A 20,327-nucleotide genomic window follows, 5' to 3' on the forward strand; every position below is an offset into this window, starting at 1 on the left:
GCACCGCAACCTGTAAATTGTGACTGCAGTCCTGACCTCATGCAATAAGTAGTGATGCCTAGAGGTTGGTTCACAAATGAATGGCTTTCACTAATAAGATGCTCTTAGTTAGGCTCCTAGATTCTCATCATAGCCCTTTCCTTAGGATGCACAGAAAGGATAGAAAATCCTTCAGCTTCTACTCAGCATAGGACAGGATGGGATGGCATGGGATGGGACACTGATGGTGCAAAAGGACAGAAGCAAAGCAATCCCTCAGGCATACGCATTTTCCATAAATAATGAAATGTCTTTGGTCTTGTAGGCACAAGAGAAATGGACATCCTGCCAAAAGACCTGCAGGGACTGTGCTCCTTTGAAAACCCTGTAACTGAGGAGAGGGCAGAGGTAAGTCTCCTCTTACCAGAACTCATACTTAAAATCCACGACACTGAATGTTTGATGAGTGCAACTTCCTCTATAAGGAGGGTATTATGATGAGAGCATTTCACATAGCAGACTCTGTTGTTGTGAACAGCATTCCCTTTAGTGCTGCTGTGCCTCTTCCTTCATATCTGAAAGCCTGGTGCCCACCTCCTCCTCTCTGCTCGAAATCTGCACACAAGCAAGATGGGAAAACCAAGAGCTGCAAAATGCTCAGAGAGGTTGCCCTTAGTGGTAGCCTTGTCTGGTTGAGTTACTCATACTAATGAGAAGCTTGGGTGGAAAAGGAGTGATGGAGGTATTCCTTTTTCTTTGTTTTTCTCCATATAATCACATTCATCCCACGTGTTTTTAAAACAGCAAAAGAATTTGTAAGAAAAATGTTGGGAGTAGAAAGGGAGTGAATGGGCAATGTGAATTCCAACAGAGCTGAGACATCCATCTTCAGGGTAGCTGGCACTGCAAGACATGAAGCATGTGTAAAGACAAAAACAACTGAAGACTCTTATGCAATTTGGTACTATACAGTTTGTTTTAGACTTCTCTAAGGACAGAGGATTTTATTATAGTTAGTTAAATTTAGCCCAATAACTAATTCTTCTGTTTAGAAAAGCACTGAAAGAAAAATCTCAGCAAGTAATTATCTTCCTGTGGCCTATGAGTAAAACCTGGTGTGAGAAGTGCAGGTCTGCTAGCTCTAAAATCTTAAAGCCAGTGGTGAATAATCAGCTAACATCAGTAAATGCAAAAATTTGGGGTTTTAAATGAGAAAACTTTGAATGCAAAACCTGTTTTCAAAACTCTTTCTTAGATTTCTTTCCTCATGTACTTGCTAGCATAATTTACTTTTTTTTTTTCTTTTTTCAAGATCAAGGTTTTCTGCAGTTTTTACTGAAGTGCAAATTCTATCCAAAGGGGCTGGACACCAACCTGACATCAAAAAATGTCACATTGCTAATAAACAAGAAATACGAATCCAAATATATGTGCTTAATGATTTAGCAAATTTAAGGTTAAGTCTATACAAAGCATCAAATCAGCATGCCATCACAGGTGCCAGTCCATGAGAATCTGCTTTACTTTAGGCAAATAATTTACCACACAAGCAGTAAAAGTATGGATCAAATTGATAATTCAAAGCAGTCAAAATGAAACTTTAATGTTACGTTAAATCAGATATGTAAATCATTCCAACTGTAGTTGGAAGGTGGAATTGCACAGGCATTCCGAGGTATTTTGATTCTGTGACTGTAAGGACTCTGCTCAGCACAGTATAGCTTCATGCCAGCTTGAGAATCTCAAGCAGGACCTGCACAACTTCTGGGAAAGCTCTGAGCAGCCCCTAACATTCTCTGGCTGAAATTAAGGCCATATTTCAGGAAAAGGAGGAAAAAGTTCAATGACTTTGGAATGTAATTTGTTTTAATAAATTAATTCCGATGCTGGGAGTGAAACAACACACAGAATAACATCTCACTTAACACTGATTACTCCTTAGTTTTAGAGAAGATGTCACAATTCTTAATAGTTGCCCCCCACTACAGGAGGATATTTAGTGGCAGAACTTGGTCAGAAGGAGGTTGAGCTGGAGTTACCACTGGTGCAACGTGAGCAGAATCTGCAAAATGCCATCATGTGAAAGTCAGTAAAGACTATGAGAGTATATTTACCAGTGTGGAAGAAAATTAACTTAACCATAGAAAAAGGTGAAGCACTGAAATTTTCATTATTGACTTGCTAACTATTAGTAGAATAGAGAAGCTTAGTGTTTGAGACAGAAACTATATGGAATAGTGGAACAAACTTATTTTCTGAGCTTGAACTTGCTGAGAGAGAAAAATCTCTAAGATTTATTCTGTCTGTATCTGAACAGTCAAATGGGCAGTGTTATTTTCACGTAAGAAAATCATACGTTTTAGATTAACACTGTAAATAATATTGCGGAGTATTGCAGATTTAGTTGCAATATTTTGTTGATACCAAGAGAAAGCGTTTCTTTTTTACTTTCAACTGTGTACTTATTCAACTTGGATACCCAAGTTATCATAAAATTCTCTTCACTTTCACCAGACTACTAACAAGAAGTAACAAGCATTGCTTAGGTCCAGGCTGCACACTTGACTGTGGTTCAAGTAAATGGAAACTGCACAGGTTTCAACAAAGCATGGGAAATTCTCATGTCTTGTAGATAATGGCTTTCACTACTGAAAGGATGATGGGGGTCTCAAAAGAGGATAGGCAGTAAGCAGATGTTATACTTGATGCTTGTCAGAAGGCAAAGTAATATGCTATTCTGAAAGAAAGAAAAAATGTGATCCTTCCAAAGAGACATTGCATGTAGCAGGCTCAGAACTAGCCAAGCTGGGCCCACTGTGAAACACCACAATGCTTACTAATGATCTTGGAGTTCTGTTGGTTTCTTTTTTTTTTTTTTTTTTAACAGTTAAATTCTTCTGCTTCTTCGTTATGCCTAAAACACATCCTGTTAAACTTGCAGCTCTTGGGGAGTTCAGAATATCATGTGCTGTATTACTGAGCCTTTCCTGCAGCTCCCAATTAAAAAACAGAGAATGTGTATGTGTGTAGGAGTAGCATAAACTGCAGCTGGTTTTCTTTATTTTTTACACCATCGTTACTGCTTACTGGTAAAAAGGAAGATGATACATGAATACATCATTTGGTTTCTCTGCAACACTATTGCACATGAAGTTGGGAGATTACTTTGGTGAACAACTCCTAACTACAACAGAACATTTATGACTATTAAAAAGGATTAGCAGTCATGTACTGGAGATAGAAAACCTGATGTTTCTCTTTTCTTGTTTTTATGAAAGATTTTATTACCAAAGGACCTCAGTGAGTCCAGGCACTCTGGAAAGATTAATTAATTTTGCTGATCAGCTACTTAAAAAAAAAAAAAAAAAAATCCAGACATTTTGAAGGTGCAACTCCTGCCCTTCATCCTGCCTTTTATGTCACTGCTATAAATGCACTGTGGCTTCAGATTTTGCAGATGACTGAAAATGGCAGAGGACATCTGGGGAAAGGCTGTGCCCCAGAGGGCAGTGGGCATGGTACAGCTCCCCAGGGCAGCGGGCACAGCCCCAAGCTGCCAGAGTTAAGGGAGCATTTGGACAATGCTCTCTGACCTAGGATTTGGGTTTTATGTGGTCCTGTGTGGAATTAGAGATTGGATTCAGTGGTCCTGGTGGATTCATTTCAACTCAGAATATTCTGTGAGTGTATAGAATTAAAGAATCACAAAATCCTCAGAGTTGGAAGTCTAGTCCAATTCCCCTGCAATGAACAGGGACCACCACCACAGCTAGATCTGGTTGCCCATGGCCTTATCCAGCCCCATGAAAATATCCAGAGATGGAGCATCAATCACATCACTAAATAACCTGTTCCAGTGCCTCACCATCCTCACGGTGAAAGACTTTTTCCTTATGCCTAACCTAAATCTACCCTCTTTGACCTTGAAACCATTTCCCCTTGTTCTGTCACCACAGACCCTGCTGTCCCCTTCTTTCCTGTAGTTCCCCTTTAGATACTGACAGGCTGCAATCAGGTCACCTTGCAGCCTTCTCTTCTCCAAGCTGAACAGTCCCAGCTTTCTCAGCCTGTCCTCACAGGCAAGGTGTTCCATTCCATGGATATTTTTACGTCCCTCAAGGCAAGGTACATGCCAGTTTGACAGAGTAAAATAGTCCCTCTTCTGTGCATGAAGTTCTTCCCAACCAGCTCATGCTAGCCCTGGTTTTCATTGGCCTGGTCACTGTTGGAGTCCAATTCCTAGTGGAGTCAGTGGAGCTAGGCTGGGCAATAGAGAGGGGGATCCATCCAAGGTATGAACCCTATATATAAGCTCATAGCTAGGAGTTCACTGGCAATTACAATCTCTGCTAATATTGCTCTTGAGTATGTCTTCATATCATGAAAGCAACATTACTCCAAGAAGTCAAGGGACTTGTCAGTCATGCAGAGCAATCATAGCCATTATGCTTGACCTCTGGCATTATAATTTTATTCATGTGGCTCTGCCTGGAAGCTGTTGCTTAGCTATCAGAGGTAAGCAACAAGATTGTCACACCATTAGTCTGTAAAATGTGTCTACTAAGCTTCATTTCCAAAGACAAATAAGACTGCCTGCTCAGGCAGCATTTGAGTTAGACAATAAAATGCATAGCAGTTTCATAGTGCAGAGTAAGTTTTCCATATAGAACAGTGTGTATTTTTAATTAGCTGGCCCATAATCAGCTTGTTCTTTCATCTCGTTATTGTTTCATTTTGCATGTTTTTCCTTCTGATGACTGAAAAATGACATGAAGCTATGACCCTGGCTTGCTGAAGGAACAGTTGGCCCACCAGCCGGCCATGGTTTAGTCATTTGGCCTCTTCCCTTGTTAATTCAAGGGCAGATCTGTAGCAGATTCTGATACTATAGTTGTGGGTGGGGGTAGTGAATTTCTTCTCTGAGCATTATCCAACTCTCTGTGACTTTCTATGGACTTCTAGGTGGGCTTGGTTTACCCACTTAATGATTTCAAGTAGTCCCACCTATCTTGAAGAGATTGACAAGGAACACCACTGCAATGGAGCCAGACGGAGCAAGTATCCAGCCTCTGACATAGGGAAGTCTACTTAAACTGTCTGGAGAAGGCAGCTTCTGCTGAAGTCTTGTATTTTAATGAGCAAAACTTGCAAGATTAAAAAGATAGAGTTTGCAGAAGCACTCATTAAAGCAGCATAAAGATAGAAATGTTAGGATTATGGCAAGAAGGGCTTTCTGTTCTTCTGTGTAATAGGGATTTAACTCCCAGGAGGCTGGTAGGGTTCCACGCTTAGGAATCGAAGCAGAAGCAGTGAGATTTCTCTCTTCTGTAATTGGCAGAAGACACCTGTGACAACAGTGTACAAAAAGATGACATGACAAAATGTGACTTCCCGCACTTAATTAATGTTCAGAATTAGTGTAAGCATCATGTGTTGGCTTTGCCTGTTTATTAAATGTGTGGGGCTTAAGAAAGCTGACTTGTTTCTGAGGCCATTGCTTGTGAGTTAAAAAAGCCAGGAGCATTTCAAATAGGAGCCTATAAAATTTAAATGGTATTATTTGTAAAAGTCACAGAAGTATTTTTTGTGCAGCAGTATCAGTCCAGTTATTTTCTTGCTTTGCCGGTGCAAAGTTTTGTGTAATGTCCTTTTCTGCTCATCCTAATTTCTGGCACGAGACCACACTAGCTCCTCAGCTCTCAGAATCCACCCGTCTTTCCACATGCTCATCACAATAGTTTGTTTTGCTGTGACTGCAAGCCCTCATAATTCAGACTGCTTTCCCAGATTCTACCCATTCAAACGTTAAAAACATACAGCCTGTTATGTTTGATGCTTTCACTCCGCCTTTCTCAAAAGCTCCTGATCATCTTCCCCTTGTATTTTGTTTCTGCTGCAAGTCCCAAGTCCACTCCTGTTTTAGTTTCTGCTACTTTTTTCCTCATTTGCTGCCACTTTTACTTCAATCTCATCTTCTGTGTCTGCCACAGTTGCTTGTCTCCCTTTTGGACTTTTTCCTGGGGATTATTCTGGTCCAGTTTTCCCTGCAGGGGCAAATGTCTCTACTTCTCAGTGCTCATTGTTTGCTTACATTTTGATAAGATCTTTTGGACAGATAAGGAATCATTATGTTGAATAGGATAAACTCACTAAAGGAAAGCCTCCCTCTACTCCAGGTCTCAGAAAACACTTTGGATCCATCTATGAGCTGTGACATTAAAAAAATCACATTTTCTCCCTCCTCCTCTGCAGTTTTGATGATTAATGGCAACAAACTATTCCTGTGTTATCTCTGTTTGCACAACTGGAATTTATAGTTACATTTATAACTCAGCCCTTGCAAATAAAGGGAAGACTCAGTGAAATACACCATCTTTCAGTGTTTATGTACACATATTTAAACATTTCTACACTGTATATTTTGTGGATAGGCTACACAAACAATTTTACTATCTCTACAGAACTGGCTTTTGAATATAGAGTCTAATGTATTTAAAATGCTGCAGGACAACACTGCTTTATTCCCTGCAGACAACTTTATCCTTTGTCTTGTCATTTTTATTGTTCTAGTGGTGGTGAATAAAACCCTGCATCTGTTCCTTAGGAAGGACTTAATCCAAAGCTCACTGAATGCAGTGGAAGAGTCTCCACTGGGCTTTGGATCAAGCTCTTTAACTCACAAACAAACGCCCTTTGTTAAAATATGCTATTCAAGTACTGTACAGAAAAGTTTCAGAGGTTCCCTATTTCTAAAATAATACATGTTCTTTGAATTTTTTTTTCTTGCTAAGCCTGTTATTTGGAGGAACAATATGCAACTGTACATAACCACTGAAATACTGTAATCTGTGATTAAATTGCCCCAGCAGTTGATAAAACGTTGAGTATAATAGGCTAGGATAAGAAGTTCTGTATTTATATGGCTCTTCCTATGCATGCAGTAATTCAGAAACAATATAGAGGCAGACTCCCACCCAGGAGGATGCTCAGGCTCAAACCGGACGAGGGCAGACCTCCCTCGGGAATGCCTTATGTTGGTGTTATTGATGAAGCAGACATGAAAGAGTCTGTTCTATTGTAAAGAGGAATAGCACTGACTGGGATTTTTTCTGCACTTTGGAAAAGAAACAGAATGAAAGGCTTTCTTCCCCCACAGTAGGGAAAAGAAACAGAGGATATTGTGGAAGGGGGCACAAAGGGACTAAGACAAGGCAGGGGAAATCGAAGCACAGACATTAGCTGGGCAGAGCTGTGAGAAGCCATAAGTAGAGTTCTACAGCTCCAGACTTGCAATGACCACATTTTCCTGAGAAGGAGGGAGAACCATGAGTCAGTTCTGCAGCGGCATCCACACCAGCTACAATAAGACACTTTCCTTCTCACAGCATTACAGATCTGGATATTTCTGTTGATTCCTTGTGAAAGGAAGCAAGCAGTTCCCATGAACAGAGAGGACACAATGCCAGGGAAATTCAGCTGCTTCCACAGCAGCAGAACACAGTCACTTTTCACGTGGGCGTGGATTACGCAGACTCTTACTACCGGGTATTGCTCTGTGTCAGGGCTGCTTGCAGTCTAGCACTACACTGTGGTAAGTGCTGGCACGACTGCGCACACAGTTTGTAAGCTGATGATGACTAAAACATTTTGCGGAGCCAATACTAAAGCATTACTCACTTACAGAGTCGCATTGAAGTCAATGAAGTTACTCATGTAGCTGGATGCCGATAGAGATCTTGCCAAGCTATTTCACCACATAATAAATATGAGTAAATGAGCTTGTTATTCAATTGCATACCTTTAGAAAATAATTTTTAAGTTCATATTACATTAGTACTCTAACTCCCACAGCTGAGGGCCCATTACACACTGTGAGCATCCACCAGCAAGCGTTTTCCAACCTAAAATTCATCCATCCATGTAGGCAGATAGGGATAGTGACCTGCCTCAGTCATGTCCCAGGCCATCAGTGACACCAGGAGCAGAACAGAGATCTCCAATCAGCTCCCTGCTGGCAGCTCCCTGACTCTGTGATGCTCAGCATTTCATCCCCACACTGAATGCAAAGCATTCGCAATGTGACCTCCAAATTCCCCAGCTCCTCTGCTAAGTGACAGGTGATCTCTGCATTCATTAGTTTTATAAATGCACAGAGAATACACAGACTTTCCATTTTCATCTTGCACACATTACTGCAAGCCAGTGTGTTCCCTCCTCCAGCTGATCTGCATGTTATTCTGCAGTCAAAGAAATAACTGGAACCACAAGGAAAGGAAAAGGAATCTAATCTCAAAAATTCTGACAGCCAGCCTCAGATGCTGAAAAGGCTGCATACTGAGCAAAACTCATTTTTCGTACTTAGTGAGATTCAGTGCGGAGGCCATAGATCAAGCATCACATTTCAGGACTGCATTTCATTTTATGTATACTATAAAAGTGGCCAACATACCCAGCATCATTATCAGAGTAATTCTCCCTTTCCATTCTCCCTTTATTCTGCACTCCTCTCAGCTTTTTTGGGAGTTCACAGAGAACAGGGACAGTGTGCTAGGCTGTAAAACAGCAGCACTGAAAGTATTTTCTTCCTGAGAGGTATCCCCTTTGAATTATTCTCTGTTTGAAAGTTTGTTGCATAATAGTAAAACATCTGCCTCACTGACACTGGACACTGACTGATAGATTGAAAAAGTCTCACAGCAAAGACTGAGCAACTCGTAAGCCTCAGGAACAAAGCATCCACATACGGATTTTGTTTCTATCTACTCACCTCATTTCCCTCTTACATCTTTTATTTCCTTCTCCTCAACTCTCCATCCTGTGCCTTTTCCCCTTCTTATGTCCAGGTATGCATGGAGGCATGGCAATGGCATCATCTCTCTTCCTCCCCATGGAAGATGACACACAAGGCCAGCAGACATGGCAGAAAAAAAAAAGCTGAGTAGAAATAGAGTTTTTTTTTGTGGAATTATAAAGTTATTGTGTGTGGCCAGTTGTCAGAGGTGCTATGTCAGCATGTGCCCTTGACTTCAGTGGCAGCTGCCTTCCAGTCTTTAGGATAGGTGCCTGCCTGGTGGGACATCTCAGCAGGACCAAGACACATCAGCAGAATTTTGGATGCTCCATTGTGCTTACTTGAACTTCCTTCCTTCCATCATGCTCACCTCAGAATCTGTTTTTGTCATCTTTTCCAACATGATCAGCACAGCCTTGCAGTGTAACCCGGTGACCATCGGAGGAGGAACAAGCAATCTGGGGGAATTGTCCCTCTTCAGAACATGGGAACTGAAAAATCATAGAATTATCCAATGGTCTTGGTTGGAAGGGACCTCAAAGACTGTGTAGTTACTGTGTAGTTCCAACCCCTGCCATGGGCAGTTTGCCAGCCCCTAGATCAGGCACCAGATCAGGTTGCCCAGAGCACCATGCAACCTGGCCTTGGACGCCTGGATGGAGCAATATAAGGAGAGGCAAGGTGCTATTCATGGCGTATAAAAGAAGAAACAGCCTATTCTTGTGGTCTTGTGGTTCTTGGCTAAACGTGGCTGCTCTTCACACTGTTCCTACTTTCAGAGTTGTCAGAGTTTTCAGGGCAATACCAAGCAATCATTCATTTATTACTTAGACAGAGGTGCTTTAAATTCACAGTAAAAAATTGTGGAAAGCTGCACTCTTGCACAAATTAATTCCTTCTTCTCCCTATCTGAGGCTTCCTATAATGCTGTAGAAAAGAGCTGCAGAGCACTAACAAGATACATATTTAAAACAAAACTTTAAGACATAATTTCTTCTGCTGCTGTAACTGCTAGAAATGCAAATTAGAAGCAATAGGCAAAACTCATTATAATACACACAGTGAAACAGCATTTGATTTCCTCCACAGTATATTAATCATGTGCTACCTAATTAATACTATGTAAATGCATCTCTGACTTAAGAGAAAAAAATAACCAAAATATATACTACATCAGTGTCATCAGTGATACTGGTTTACGTAAAGGAACAAAACGTGCTGCAGTTTGGTCTGATTTCATAAGAGGACAGTGAGTAGGAGAAGAATAGAAAACAATTATTGGAATGGAAGGGTAGCGGGGTGGGAACCCAGGAAGAAGAGCTCTGAAGCTCCTTTCTTTTCAGTGTAACATCTCTAACTGCTACAAAAAGCACAAGACCAAACAACTCTTAATGATGTTCCTGAGGCTGAAGGTGACCTTTTCTGTTAGTTCTGAAATGCTCTGCAAACAGAAAGACATAAAAAATTTGTTTCCCCCCATCCCTAACCAGCACATTCAGTTTCTAGCAGCTGAAGTTGCTAAAAACTCAACAAATATAGTCAGAGCTGTGCAACACCCAAAAAAGATGCAACTTCAGTGCTCCCTTTCCCTTCTTTCTGCAAAAGCCACTCTGCCATCTGGATGCACACCTAAGCAGACTCCCATACCCCTTGATGGCAGACTGCAGCTTTCTTCTGCTCCCTGCCCTCTCTCTGAAAATAGGCAGGCATGCATGGGGCTACACTGAGGGTCTAGCATCCAGAAGGCAACTGGGATTGGTCAGTTTGAAGGAGGCTCCCAGGAGATCTTATTGCTGTTTATAACTCTGAAAATAAGTTGTGGAGAGATGGGGGTTGGCCTCTGCTCTCGGGTAACAGTGATAGGATGAGAGGGAATTGACTCAAATTGTGCCAGAGGAGGTTCAGGTTGGATATAATGAAAAATTTCTTCTCCAAAAGAGTGTTCAGGGAGTGGAACAGGCTACCCAGGGGATGGTGAAGTCAACATCCTAGGAATTATTCAAAAAACGTGTAGATGAAGCACTGAGGGACATGGTTAGTGGGCATGGTGGGGATACAGTTGGACTGGATGAGCTTAACCGTCTTTTCGAACCTTAATGATACTATGATTCTAAATGGACTCTGTCTTTAGGCAAGTAGTCAGTTTACAGGCTCAGAGCCGTTCTCCCTCCCTCTTCCCACCCTTATGAGCAAGCGTTAATAAGAAACGTGCACTAACAAAGAATATCCTTGACCCAGAGCCTTCACAGCAAAATATGAAAGAGAGAAAGCAGATGGCTGCAAGTATGTTGAAGGGTAAATAGTATCCTGAGTCAAAGACCTTCAATCAGGTTTGCCTGTGCCACACTTTCTGTGCTTTCAGACACATACATCTGCTAACAGGGTCATGGCAACATAGAGTTAATTAGTAAGATAGCTTCTTATATATGTTAATAGCACCGTCTTACAATCTGTAGTTTTGCATATGTAAGGAACTATTCCCTTACATTGATTGCTTTTATTATAAGCTTACTTCACAGTCACAGCATTCAGGTAGCACACATTCGAGTATGCATCTGTGTCCTTGAGCTCTCCCCCAAAGATGCAGTGGCTGAACTATCATCAGCAGCATGTAATCTCCCATTTAAAACATCGACACCTGATGTGTAGCAACAGTGAAACTAAACTTTAGGCACTAAACAGGTTCTGGAGAACCAGAGGCTTGCAAACCTTGTGCCTGTGCTGTGCAAACAGAAATGCTAATTGGGTTAGAACTAAAGGACACCTGGATTAATGCAATCTATCTGAGAAGATTCAACAATGCTTCTGTAAAATTCTGCCTTAAACAAACCTCTTGAAGGTCTCTGAAAGGGTCAGCAAAAGTGTGGATAAGGGTGATCTAATTTCCATATCAGACTGGATTTCTGAAAGGCTCTTGACAAAGGCTTTTAAGGAGACCAAACAGTGATAGCAGCAAGAGGGAAAGCCATAGTGTTGCTCAGTAATTGATAAGAAGATAAAATGCAAAGTGTGGGAACAAGCAATGAACTCTGACAATGGAGGGAAGTGAGGGACAATGGGGGGCTCTGCAAGGGTCAGTGCTGGGACGTGTGCTCCCCAAGGTGCACACACCCCACCTGTGACAGGAGTGACATAGAATCAAGAACCACAGAATGGTTGGGTCAGAGGGGACCTCAATGCCCGCCCAGCCCTGAGCTCCTGCCATGGGAGCCCTCCCACCCAGCAGGTCAGGTTAGAACAGGGCCCATCCAACCTGGCCTGGAGCGCCTGCAGGGATGGGCACCTGCAGTTTCCCTGAGCAGCTGTGCCAGGGCCTCACTGCCCCCTGAGTGAAGAATTTCTTCCTGACATCTCAGTTAAATATCCCCTTTTTTAATATAAAGTTCTTCCTTATCTCTATTAGACCACATAAAAGTTTATCTCCTCCCTGAAATGGGTAGTACCAGCTCAGTGAAGGTGGCACAGAATGGCTTGGGTTGGAAGGGACCTCAAAGATCATCCATTTTCAAGTAACGAGAAGAAAGATAGTGAGAGATGCAAGGACATTGTGAAGCTGGCTGTGCAATAAAGGGATTTCAGAACAGGTAAATGTAAAAAGGTACTAAGAGGTAAATCACGAAGCACACACATAAAATGGCAGGTTCTGATCTGCCCATGGCAGGAACAGAATCTCCAGGTTAAGACAGTTCTAAGACAACACCAATTCTGTGTTGAAAAATTCCTTATGAAACGTTGACTGTCAAGAGAAAAACATTACTTTGCCATGGTACAAATCAGTGGTTTGGTTGTTTCATAGAATCATAGAATCGTAGAATGGCCTGGGTTGAAAAGGACCACAATGATCATTTAGTTTCAACCCCCCTGCTATGTGCAGGATAGCCAACCACCAGACCAGCCTGCCCGGAGCCACATCCAGCGTGGCCTTGAATGCCTCTAGGGATGGGGCATCCACAACCTTTTCATAGAATCCCAACTTAGAAGGGACCCACAAGGATCATCGAGTTCAACCCCCAGCTCCTCACAGGAACACCCAAACCCTGCATCTAAGTGTGGAACCCAAATGCTTCCTGAGCGCCAGAAGCTCAGGGCTGTGCTCACTGCCGTGGGGAGCTGTGCCATGCCCTTCACCTTCTGGAGCACAACCTCAAAAAGGATCGTCCCAAAAGGGATCTGTTAGGACAGGAAGATGTTGAAAAAGGCATCAAGGATGAGGAGAGGCTACAGACAAAGGCATCTTGAATGCCTCAGACAGGAGAAGGAATCATGCAAAAGATCACAGCAGGGGTCTGCAAACACACAGGCAAGTTGAGGGAGGTGCTGGGAGTTTTTGCATCCCCAAGAATCAACAAGGAGAGGGATTCTGCATGCCAAGGGCAGAAGGCCTATGGGCATCATTGCCAGGGCCCAATGTGAACATGACAATGGCACGTGGGCTTAAGGGGAGCACTGCAGAAGCCCATGGAAGTTAGTACTGCTTCTTAGCATGTTTAATAATAATAATAATAATAATAGTTATTATTATTAATAATAATAATAATAATAAAGTTAAATCTACAAATTAAGCGAGGGAAAACAATTATTAAAAAAAAAAAATGAAACTATAAAAGAATAAACGAAAACAAAACAATAAAACCAAGCAGCAGCAAACCACCCACACTCACAAGCCTCAGGAAACCCCCCAGGCTCCCGGCACGCACACCCCCAGGGCCCGGCCCCCCCCGGCCCCGCGCTGCCCGTAACAGGAGAGCGCTGGCAGCCGCCCGGTAACCCGAGCGCAGCGGGAGGGGGCGAGGGGGGGGCGCGGTGCCGCGGGACGGGCCGGGACGAGGCGGGCCGGGGCGGGCCGGGGCGGGCGGCGGCGCTGCCCCCCTCTTCCTGGCGTCGGCGAAGGGGCGGGCAGGGAGGGAGGGGAGGAGAAGGAGGAGGAAGGGGACTCGACGTGCCGGGGCTGGCGGCGCGTGCTGCGCGCTGGAGGAGCGGGAGCGCTCGGAGAGGTAGCGGGGAGCCCGCGCGTCTGCCGGTGCGTGCGTCCGTCTGTCCGTCTGTCCGCGCGGGAGGCGGCGGAGGCTGCGGCGGGAATGGGAGAGAGCGAGGTGGAAATGCCGCGTCTGGGGGAAGCGGGAGACAGAATGCGGGAGCAGATCGTGTCCGGGAGGTTATGAGGGGTGGGGGGTGGGAATGCGGAGAGGGGAAGGGGAAAGGCGAGGAGGGAGGATGGCTGCGCGAGAAGGGAAAGAGAGGATGGAGATGGAGGAGAGGAGGAGGCTGCCGCGGTGGGGGACCTCTCCGGGGTGCGCGGACGGCCCCACGCCCGCGGGATCCCACGCGTGCGGCGGGAGGCGCTGGAGCCCCAGGGGTGGCTCCGTGCGGCCGGGTCTGCGAGCGCAGCCCCCAGGAGCCCGCAGATCGGGGGACGGAGGGTCTGGGGGAACGGAGGGTGGGAGCCGGGCGGGTGGCCTTGGGGGGTTCGGCAGGATCCGGACCAACCCGTGACGTAATTATTTTTTAATCAGCATGTTTTTTTCATGGCCATCTCAATTTTTTCCGGACTCCCCTTTTTGCACTAAAAATCTCCCTGATCTTTGTTCCTATTCTTGCTATTTTTAGATTCCCACTGTACGAGTGGAACATGAGTTTTAAATATGTTATTTTTTTTTTTTTAGATTTCATTCCTGTGCCCGGGACCACACTCATTGTAAACTTCTCAAACATTGTGGTTTCCTCCTAAAAAGTTATTGAAATGATTGCAGAGGTGGGCAGGCTGGCAGCTGCTGTAGATATACAGACATTTGAGTGCACGATGCCACTCATCATTACCCGTAAAGAGCAGGCATCACCCTGAACTTTGTTTTTATCTTCAGATGAACTGCACATCAGCCCCAGAAGGTATACGGTAGGGAGATGAGGAGCAGTCCAGTGTTAGGAAGAGGCAGAGCAGATCCCCAGTTGTGATTTTAGTGCTGGAACAAACGCGTTTTATTTTGCGTTGTGATTAGCCCTTCGACATTGTAATGATACCCTCCGATTCTCGCATTGTCTCATAGCTCTGGTATGTCAATTTGTATTCATGCTGTGTAAGTGTTTTGCAGAGGTTTTGCCTATCTGACAGGGATTTATTTCACTTTCATAATTCCATGTTGTGGTCTTACCATCCCCAGGAACCTAAGGAAGGTATAGGTAAATATATTAATACCTTTAGATGGGACACGACTTCTTTTTCCTTAGGAGTGCAAAGTTATTTCAGGTATGTTTAGATCACAGACTTGTGTCTCTGTGCACAGCAGAGGATGAACTTATAGCTGAAAGTAAAGTATTCATTTAAGTGTATCATTATTGGTCAGGATTGGCCAGTTTTAATTAATTTTACCTTCCTTCTATGTCCAAATGCCATCCTGTTTGCTGCCCTTTGACAACCTCTGCCAAAATAATTTGTCACAAATTTAAAATGTTGCATACAGACACTGCTAAACTCTTGTACACATTTGGTTCCGAGCACCTGTCCAAAGAGCACAGGTCCCAGGTGAGCACTTAAACAAATTAAACCACCTAAATTTGTCTGGTCTGGTCTCTTTTAATTGTGCTGATAAGAAGTAGCTTTTGTGGCAACTGATGAATATTTTCTTTTTTCTGTAGATGTGCAACTCCATTACCAGGGAATGCATGCATAACTTTTAAGTCATTTCAAAATACTCAGAACTGACACTGATGTCAGTCGGAGTCTTGACTGAGTTAGGAGCACAGGGCTGGTGGTGGCTTACAAGCAAAGCGTGAGTAGTTGGATGTGCACCCTACCCTGGTCATGGGATGAATGGATTTGTGCCTGGTTTGTCCATGCTGCAAAACTGACTTTTGCTGCTGGAACCACCTGCTGATTTAGCAAGTGCTATTGATGCTGTATTTATAGCAAGACATAAAGAGCTGCATAGTGCACCATCTAGAACCGTCCCTATTATTGCCTTTCACAGCCTGATTTTTCTCTCGTCAACATGTGGCAATATTGCTGGCCCTCAGATGAGCAGTTCAATTGTCGTGGTGGGATAAACAGTTTTGTTCAAGCTGCCAAGACTGTTCCATTTTATTTTTAACTTAAAAAGCATTGGTAGTTGTCTCTCCAAAGAGCCTATCTTGGAGAGGCTCATCTTGACTCCTGTGTGCACAGTGTTTGGCTGCCTTGAGGCCCACAGTAAATTGTGTTACTTTCACAGGATTTTCCATGCTTTGTTTGCAGTTTCTGGGCTGTAACAATACTCTCATGGACAGGGTTTGCCCTTTCTCAGGAACAAACATCCATTCCTCTTACCTTGCCTGTGACTAGGCTGGTGGCAGCAGCAGTGACACCAGATCAGAGAGGTGACCCAGATCCAGGTCCCATCAAAGACCACATGGCATTAAAGAAATGTGCAGCAGTCTCCTAAACTGTGGTGCTTGTTAGACCACCTCCAAGTGAGAGATGTTTTGTTTCCTTTACTTGTTGGCAAGGTACCTGTTCATGAAGTTTACATTTGAAAAGCCTAGTTCTTATTTCCATTCTTCAGGTATCAGCCCAGCTTCTGAGAAACCAAACACCATCCGTGTTTATGATCGGCGAGTTGTGTTAGTGGGTTATTAATGGTTGCTAGTGGAGGGACCTCCTCGCTTTGAGAAGCAGTGGCCTCCCACTTACTGCAGTTTGCAATCAGTTCTTTTTATTTATTTTAATGACCAAAGGCAATGAAGATACTTCAGCAGAATTTCTGGACTCAGAAGCCATTGAGGAGAAGATATTTCTACTGCTTGTGCTCAGTAGAGCAAGTCTGTTAAAACTGATATGGGTAACACTGGCATTCAAATTCTATAAGCAAAAAAGGTTGCCTGCTGATTTATGATGATACTCATACTTACTGGAGTGTTGCATTGGGCCTGGAGAGGGTTGTTCTTTAATTGACTGCTGACCTAGACCAGTAGAGTACAGCTCTATAAAATTAAGTTTAATTATGAAATATAGCATCAGCAGTGAATGAATGCCAGCAAATGCAGTTAGTTCTGTAATTTATGTAATTCTCTTTGAGCCAAAGATGCCAAAATGGTAGTATTTTACTTTTACATGTCCAAAATTTTAAATTATATCTGCTTAAACAGTGTTAAGACTTTGGATACATTGCTCTGATAAATTAGCATTCCACATCAGTCTGTTTCATCTTTGCAAAGCATAAAAACTCATTATTTGTGGCAAGACAAATGGAGTTGTGCAAAATCCATGGTCTATGAACTCTCTCCTATCTGGGACTCTGCTGTTGATATACAATATATATTTCACAGGACAGATTGATACATGAGGAAATGCAGAATGATTTGGCAATCAGGTCTGTACTGAGAATGCAGATCTTGTGGTCTGCTTTTTTCCTATGGTAGGTTAATCAGAACTGATTTTCATCTCAGCAGTCTAAAAATGAGGTGTCCAGTTTGAGCTGGCAACATAAACTTCCTCTGATAGTCCGTGAGGAAAGTGCTTCCATAGAGTTAGTCATCTAATGTATCAAATGTTTTAGATTAGCATAATGGTAACTTACTGTAGTAGCCTTTAATTTAACTACAAGAATCCAGATTTTGACTCAGGTGGCATCTCAGGGCCCTTCCAGTACTGCTTTTGGTGATCAGGTGAGAATCATCGCAAATCAGCACTGAACTCCATACAGTTTTTTAAAAAATGCATTGCACACAGTCTCTCTAGAAAACATTGCCCTCCTTCCTGAAAAAAAGATGTCTCAGTCCTCACTGCAGAAGTTTCCCAGCTGTCAAGTGGAACTATTGTCTCTTCCTTTTTCTCCTCTGCAGTGGAAGATCTTCAGGGCTGCTGTACAATGTGCATAAGTACTGCTAAAGCTCTCATTTCAGTTGCTATTGTAGTACACAAAAATCATGTTGTAATTTTTGTTCAAAATTTTATACTTTAGAAGGCTCGGTTTTGTCATCACTTTGATTATCTCCCACATAATTGTATTCACAGTGCAAGGGTATTGTGGTATCGTGACAGAATGAATATCTTATAAAATTCTGATTTAGCCATACAAATTAGATTATTCTTGGTGATGAACAATCTTCAGTAATCCATTCTAAGTATATGTCCTGCCATCCTTAATTTTTTAAGAAAATGCATTGTCTTCAGTTTATAATTAGTGAGAGTTCCATTACACTTTTTTTTTAACTTGATGACAGCAAGGTAGTGAGATTTACAGGAGAGGGTAGCAGTATATCTAAAGAGTAATTCTTCAAAACTATGATAGAAATGCTCTGGAATAATAAGACTCAAGTGTTATTTTGCTAGATATGGTGCTTTTGTGCACTGTGCTGCAGAGATGAGAAATTTCCCTGGATATTTTTTAGCTGAGAAAATGATTTCTTCAGTCCCTTATTAGTAACAGAAAAACAAAACAAAACACAAGATAACTCCCAGCAATAATGATTTTAAGACAGAATGAATTCCCTTCACTCTGTTCAGAGCATGTTCATATCTGCGGAAGGGTCTGAAATGTAACTTTAGAAGCTGCATTAGCACTTGGGAAAACTTTGTTATGTACTACTGGATGATGAAAGCATATTCTGTTATGTTAGAAAATACTTTCTAGCTTTGACTAACTGACTGAAGAGATGAAGGGTGGTCCAAGGGACAAAGATGCTTTAAGAAATCTGGATTTTTGTTCCATAATCTGTTGATTCCACTCATTTCTTTCGTGGCTCTGGGCATCGTCATTTCCTTCTTCTCCTGCTTTCTCAGTATTAATAGGGAAAAAGGGCAGAAAACTTTCAGTGTGTCAGTAATTAAATCCACATAAGAGTGGTTGCCCTTCTTACATGTTTTTGCATTGCTTCATATTGCATCTCTGTGTTGTGGGTGCACGAAGCAGGAAAACTTTTCTAAGAGTGTAGTGGGTGTAGCACTACCAGTAAAGAGTGGCTTTCTAGTAAAGAAAGTTTAACGCTTACGCTGCTAACATATGAGAAGAACTACCTTCTGCCTGGATAATTTCAAAACACGGTTTAAATTAGCAATATGTCAGTGTAGTACTGATTTAAATATAAGAAAAGAGTACAAAGTACTGCTGCCTTGATCACAGTAACCAAGTAAACAATTTTCTGAGCCTGCTTTAAGTGCATATGGTCATGCAGTCATGTCCCTTCCTTCCCAGCACTTCTCAGGGATTGATACTTGACATCACAGCTGTTATTTTTTTTATCCTATGAATCCAAGAATTTGAACAGTCATCCTGTGTCTTGTAATTTGGGACAGCAGTGCCAACATTAAGATCAAACTGAGCTTTCTAGCAGCAACTTTCTCCCCCACAGTGCAGGGAAAAACAAGGCCCCATCTGCATATATGTTTGGATTACCCTACTTCTGTGCCTCATTGAACCTGGGGCAAGTTTAGTAGTGCCAATTCAGAATAATTCCCTAACAGGATTGCCAATACACAACATATATCCATCTTTCAAATTTCTTCACTTTTACAGATTTCACTTTTTTAATAACTCATCTTGGGCAGGCTTCGGGAAGACATTACACTAGAAGTAGGGACCAGCTGAAGTGCACACCAGCGTTAGCATCTAGCACCAGCCCCCACAGTCAAACTAATTAAGTTTGTATAAGTCTATTAATAAGGGTTAGAGTTTTTTCCACAGTAAAGCACCAAAGATTATTTTTGTTGAAGAAAATGGGATTGAGCGAAAAGTTCTTGTACAAATCTTTTCCTTCTTTGGTCTATTAGAATGTATGACAGTGCTCCTGTAGCTTTGTAAAAAAGACAAAGTGAAACCAGTCTCAAATCTTTAAACATTACGCTGTCATCTTTCTTTGTAAATAGGTCACATTATTTCCAATTTTAGAGTTCCCCATTAGCTGTTACCCTGCCCCAAGAGTGATCCTAAGAAAAGATATTGGCCACAGTGCTCTTGAGAACCTACATGCCGGCATGGGAACTGCTATCAATAAATCCAGAGACGCTTAACCTGATTTCAAAGTATTTGAAGTATGCACAAGGTGAAGAGGCTAGTGGCACCATTTGAAGTTCCAGATGTTTCTGTCTGTTCAGGAGGTGTGTTACTGGCACGGCTGTTTTACTCAGGAGAAAATACAACAGTTCAGGTGTTCAGGTCTCCATACCACATCATATGAATGTACAGGTTGTCCTGTGAAGCAAGTGGTATTCATTTCTAAACAAAGATTGATCCAGTCCTTGCTGCCACTGCTTGTTGCCATCACTGGAAAGGAAAATTCAGCCAAAGTTTCGGCCTGATAGATTGCTTTATCTTTTCAAGTCTTTTCCTTATCTCTATATATTGAAAATGCTCAGACTATTTAAGGAATTTCAGCGTGTTTCTGTTGTGGAAGCAGTGAATATATTGAAATAGGCTTAATTACAAATAAATGTTTTGATCATTCAGCCAGAGCTAAAGAGCAGCATCTAAGTACCTGTACTGGTTGTAGTTGCTGTTTACTATTGTTTCCTGCACTTGGAGCCCAAGCGTGTCCTGCACCTATTTGAAGCTCCCAGTTTTCACAGTCCTTCACATAACTGTCTTTA

At 42.5% G+C, this 20,327-nt stretch overlaps 1 protein-coding gene across 8 annotated transcripts in view; it reads left to right on the top strand.

Annotated features, from left to right (window-relative positions):
• Positions 1–20,327, top strand: part of PALM2AKAP2 (PALM2 and AKAP2 fusion) — a 243,269-nt gene that overhangs the window by 138,916 nt on the left and 84,026 nt on the right. For 6 of the 8 annotated variants that reach the window (XM_090131477.1, XM_090131478.1, XM_090131479.1 and 3 more), the window contains one exon: positions 305–387. In XM_090131477.1, coding sequence (XP_089987603.1) covers positions 305–387 — 83 coding nt within the window. Of the gene's footprint in view, positions 1–304; positions 388–13,683; positions 13,864–20,327 lie in introns of those variants that run through there. The other 2 variants (XM_090131484.1, XM_090131485.1) reach the window with 2 other exon arrangements.

Source organism: Phasianus colchicus, chromosome Z (genome assembly GCF_987193195.1).
Source record: "Phasianus colchicus chromosome Z, bPhaCol1.hap1.1, whole genome shotgun sequence".
In the NCBI taxonomy this organism is placed as follows: domain Eukaryota; kingdom Metazoa; phylum Chordata; class Aves; order Galliformes; family Phasianidae; genus Phasianus; species Phasianus colchicus.